The sequence below is a fragment of the Ostrea edulis genome, chromosome 3 (genome assembly GCF_947568905.1).
Source record: "Ostrea edulis chromosome 3, xbOstEdul1.1, whole genome shotgun sequence".
Lineage (NCBI taxonomy): Eukaryota > Metazoa > Mollusca > Bivalvia > Ostreida > Ostreidae > Ostrea > Ostrea edulis.
Genome location: NC_079166.1, coordinates 5,842,846 through 5,848,412, shown reverse-complemented (window position 1 = coordinate 5,848,412; position 5,567 = coordinate 5,842,846). Strand labels below are relative to the sequence as shown.

Below are 5,567 nucleotides of genomic sequence, written 5' to 3'. Positions count from 1 at the left end.
TATCCTACATCGTCACTATTCTAGTACCCCACGTTCCCTCTGTGTCTGAAGAAGCGCGAAATCTCTCTATGTTTTCCACATAAATGATAGGCAACAGCATGGACATGAATGGGATCAACCACGTTTTTTGTTCAGGACTTTAAAGGCAGCAGTTATACCTTCATCGGAAAGATTAACCCCGTCTTTCCTGAAGACAACAAATTTAAGACTACTGTACACATTTCATATCGATATCATGTCATGCCATATCGTTCGCAGTATTGCATTGTGATATTGAGGTCAACAATATCTGCACCTGTTTTAGGTATGAAAGGTGACGATAACCAACAGTGATCAATCTCATAACTCCTATAAGCAATACAAAATACATAGTTGGGCAAACACGGACCCCTGGACACACCAGAGGTGGGATCAGGTGCCTTGGAGGACTAATAATCCCCTGTTGACCGGTCACACCTGCCATGAGTCCTATATCTTGATTAGGCAAACGGAGTTTTAAGTAGTCAAAATCAGTGTACCAAGAACGGCTTAACAATCGGTATGAAACACGTCAGACAGCATTTTACCCAATGATAGGTTGTATTGACGAACTAGATCGTTATAACGAGCAAAGAATTTGCAAAATTCTGACTTCAATCGAGGCTATTGAAACCGCTGTACCATCACCTTGTTTGTCAGTAGCGTACCTCGATTAAAAACTGACCATACGCAGAACAAGCTCTCAAATCGAGATATGAATGAAAGTTATTATTGTTAATAGACAAAACATTATCGATATATCTAAATGTCGAATTGAAGGCCACAACAAGATATATAGTGTTAAAGCGCCAAAAAGCCAAATTCAGTTGATTTCAAACTTTTATTCTCTACAAGTAACGGTAATAAAACAAATAACAAAAGATAACCAAGATCAAATAATCATCAAATGACTCACAGTATGTGATGATGATCAAATTCGTACGCGTTTTTACCATGTTCGAACGGATGTTTTTATTTGTTGTTACTTCCTGTAACAGTTAGTTTACTACCTAACGCATCAACGTAACTTTCCCGGAATTCATATTTGAAAGGTGAAAATAACAAGCATTGATCAATCAAGGGATACAAAATAGATGATTGGGCAAACACGGACCCCTTTACACGCCCGAGGTGGGATCAGGTACCTAGGAGGAGTAAGCATCCCCTGTCGACTGGTCACACCCGCCGTGAACCCCATATCAGGTAAACGTAGTTATCCACAGTCAAAATCAGTGTGTTAAAAACGGTCTAAGAATCGGTATGAAACACGTCAAACAACATTTGACTCAATGATTGGTTGTATTGACTAACTAGCTCGTTATAACGGCCATAGAATTTGCAAAATGGTGAGTTTAATGGAGACTGTTGAAACCCCTGTACCATCAACTTGTTTTTCAGTAGCTTGCTTCGATTTAAAAACTGACCATGCGAAGAGTAAGCTCTTGCGTATCGAATCAGTTGAGAGATATCAACACAATTTGTAGGTGATAATAAAATATTGCTACATAAATATGTAAAAAAAATACCGATTTTTCACTCCGCCGTATCGCGATACGTAAAGTGGGACGAATTATCACGTTTTTCATACCGATTGTTAAGCCGTTCTTGGCACACTGATTTTGACTGCGGATAACTCCGTTTACCTGATCAGGATATTGGGCTCACGGCGGGTGTGACCGGTCAACAGGGGATGCTTACTCCTCCTAGGCACCTGATCCCACCTCTGGTGTGTCCAGGGGTCCGTGTTTGCCCAACTATCTATTTTGTATTGCTTGTAGGAGTTATGAAATTGATCACTGTTCGTTATCTTCACCTTGCATCTCGATATACCGATATTCTGGTAAAATTACACATCCCTAGTACCCATTATTTCAATACTTTATGGCATGGGCTGTCCTCACCATTTTCAAGGGTAATGCGAGCTATTTTTGACACTTCAAGTCATCCCTCCCCAAAAGGGAAGGGGGGTTACCCCTAAAATGGCAAATGATGCAATGTCTTTTGATAAGATGTATTCAATAATAGTTGAAAGCATCTTGTGATATACTATACGAAATCAAAGAAATGACAAGGTATTTAATTCCTTTATTTTCCCAAGTATTTCAATGTCTACAATTGAAACCCAGAAAATGACGACCAGTCTCCCTGTGCCTCTCTCCCATGATTACCATGTGTCCTTATCCAGACCTTGTCATTCTTCTTCATTCTAATAACTGCCGTTGATGAGGAAGACTCGTATTGACGACTGACGCTTATACCGTTAGCATTATTATAGCCAACTACATTTCCATTGACGACGATTTCTGAGTGAAAATGAGACCCAGCCGCAGTCAAAATGGTCCACGTGAAGGAGTAGATGCCATCTGTCGGTGCTGTGAATATTCCTTTGTTACCGTTGTAGGTGGATCCAGAGTTTAAAGTTACTTTTCCAAATACTACAACAGCATTGCTGCCGAGATTGTGTAGAGTGGAGGACAGTCGTGCGTGGAAAGCAATGATTCCTGTTCATAAACATATTCAACTGTGTAAAACATTAAGTTATAAAATTTCATGGGATTGCTCAATGGAAAAGTATTCATTAAATTATATTAGAAATGACTCCTGTTAATATACAGATTCAGCAGTGTGTAACGCACCAAGATAAAGAAATTACATACAATAGCTCAAAGTAAAAATATTCATTGGGGTAATTCAGTGTTCCTTGTTTAATTGTTTATTCGCATATTCTAATTAGGAAATCAATTATATTTATACACAAAATATGTAATAAACATATGTGCAAATGCATTTTTCTACGATGTAAAATTGATTACCATACCTTGTTTTCTTTCTTTGCAACTTCTTTTTTCGTATCCTAGTCTTTGACAGACGGTGTTGTACTTCTTGTATCTAATGATGAAATCCTGTGGGGTTTCCTTTGCACACAGTTCAGTCAATAGAACCATTAAGACCAGTGTCACCCTCAAAGTAAGGATTGTAATCCTGTAAAGAGAATTTTTGAAGTTTAAGACAGAAGATGCTTACTCCTCCCAGGTATGTTATCCCATCTCCAGTATACCCAGGGGTCCGTGTTTGCCCAACTATCTATTATGTATTGTTTATAGGAGTTATGAGATTGATCACTGTCCGCGTTATCTTCGCATTACACATATTATTATCATGATTTTCTTAAATTTATGTTTAGCATATGTAATATTCACTTGTTTGACATACGAGTATCTGGATTATATCATCATATGTACATGGTATATCATTGACACCAATTACATACAAACAATCAATCTACAGTAAGAAATCCAAACATTAAATGTTGTAGAGAAGTATCCATCTTCTTGTGATATTCCTCTTGTGCTGTGTAATCAATCTGTCGAATTATCAAGATCCTTCTCTTTATATTTACTTCACCAGTGCACGTATGACATCATCGATCCGTTAATTACTGAGCGATTTTAAAAAACAAACTTGTTACACAGAAAATGAGTCATTTCAGCACAACATTAGGTCTACAAAAATGATTACCACATCCACAGAATTACATCCAAGTGGTATGCACTATAAATAGATTTGAAATTTTCTATATTTTAGGATATTTAACATACAAGTGGTATGCACTATAAATAGATTTGAAATTTTCTATATTTTAGGATATTTAATTTCATGTCTAAGCACTGTATATTTGCTTGCAAATGTTCTTTTCCGTGCATTTCGATCAAACCTTCATATATCCAACATATTTGATATCATATTCGGAGCGTTGAATATAAAATTGAGCAGATTTCATCTCCTTGCATTTTCATTCACTGAAGAGAACATTTGTCTTGGATAGAAACATTGTAAAAGGAAAACGGGAACATAACAATCTCATAAATACTTTAAAAAATACAAAAGAGAGACATGATAGACACAGACACTTGGAGACACCGGTGATCGGTTCAGGGCCTGGGAGAGGTAAGCACCCCCTTTAGACCAGCAATAGTCTCTGCAATCCTTAATGATAAGGTAAGCGGAGCAATCGGTAGCCAAAGTCAGTATGTGAAAAATGGCCTAAAATCAGTATGAAACAAGTCAGACAGCATTTTACCTAAGTATAGGTATTTGAATATCAATATCTATGTTATCAATTCTCTTGTTTTAGCATTATATAATTAGGTAAATGTGTGCAAATATTAAACTGTAAACATAAATTTTGCCGTTTGCCGGGAATTATATTTTTTCTAAGAAAATAATGCATATGAGTTAAAACGATGCTATTGATTGTATATTTTTAGCATACATAATGTATCATCCTGAAAAGCGAAACCAGTGTAATTCACATCTCTACTGAAGACTTGGATGGGTTGCTACATAACATATGATGATATGGAAATGGACAACTCGTGTAATGAATGCACAAGTGTTGCAATGTCTTCCTATCCACAAATTGCATAATGACGATCATAAATAGGGTTTACCTCTCATAGCATGCAAAAGTTTAATAAAATGAAAAAACTACTGACGATATTTGACATTATGTTTATTTGTTCTATAAAATGCTATTATAGATATTAGAAGCGGCCACAGAAAAATGTTTACCATACTTCCATGGTGGACAGCGATATTCCTGCCAGTTGCCTTACAATATAGCTATAAATGCTGGATATAATTGTATGCTGTTTAACATGATATCTAGTCGCGCCGATTATATATTCCTGGAGATTCATTAAAATGTAACAGTAGTAAAATGATCGGTAATAAAATTCAGCATATCATATTCACGCTGTGTCGTAGGTATAATGCAAAACTAAAATTAAACTATTTTGATGTATATATATACAACCAGTTCTTCGTGTCGTTGGTCATTTTAGTGACCTTGTATCCATGTTGTGGATCCGACACTCTGAGGTATCGGGTGTTGTTGGAACTTTAGTGCTTATATATATATATATACTTTCGGCATAAACTTCCAATAGGGAGGGGAGATGTCAATAAAACTCATATCATATTTTCACTTATATGAACCCCTCTCATAAATATTGTCAAATTAAGAATTCAACAATATAGAAAACCATATATTTTATTGCGTATATTAATTTTCAAGACATATAGCACCCCACCCGGCTCTCATTTCTGACAACATACGTTTACTGTTATTTTTACATACAAAGTCTGACAGCCCCCTTATCTGGTTTTTTCATATCATAGCACCAGTGATTGGTAGTTGAAATGTAAGCTCGAACTGAACACGTATATTTTACTGGTAAAGGATGACCCCCCCCCCCTCCCCCCCCCCCATCAGGCAACTTAGGATTTTAGGTTCGGTCCGTACAGAACAACTCATTTTAGGGGATATTATTTTGTTTTGGCTTGTCAAGTATTTTCAGACAATTGTGAAATCAACTTGTCCGACTCCCCATAAACCCCTACTTTGATAAACTATGCAATGAGCCTGATTTCTATAACATAAGCGCCGTTTTTTCTCAACTAGGCTTAGGCCTAGTATACATCATTATATAAGGTTCTAATACCTCTATGATTATTCAAATTGAATAGACTAATGAATGCATTTATAC

The 5,567-nt window shown here is 36.4% G+C and overlaps 1 protein-coding gene across 1 annotated transcript; it reads right to left on the bottom strand.

The window, feature by feature from the left end:
• Positions 1-2,092: 2,092 nt before the first annotated feature.
• On the bottom strand, positions 2,093-3,033 carry LOC125673318 (heavy metal-binding protein HIP-like). Its single transcript, XM_048909857.2, has 2 exons — positions 2,837-3,033; positions 2,093-2,519 (listed from the first exon to the last, which is right to left on the bottom strand). The coding sequence occupies exons 1-2, from the start codon at positions 2,961-2,963 to the stop codon at positions 2,128-2,130; spliced, it is 519 nt and encodes a 172-aa protein (XP_048765814.2). The 5' UTR covers positions 2,964-3,033; the 3' UTR covers positions 2,093-2,127.
• Between the last annotated feature and the right edge of the window lie 2,534 nt (positions 3,034-5,567).

Coding starts and splice junctions, on each gene's coding strand:
- LOC125673318 (XM_048909857.2), bottom strand. CDS start 2,963: ATGGTTCTATTGACTGAACTGTGTGCAAAGGAAACCCCACAGGATTTC. Junction 2,520..2,836: donor TTGCAAAGAAAGAAAACAAG/GTATGGTAATCA, acceptor GTTTATGAACAG/GAATCATTGCTTTCCACGCA.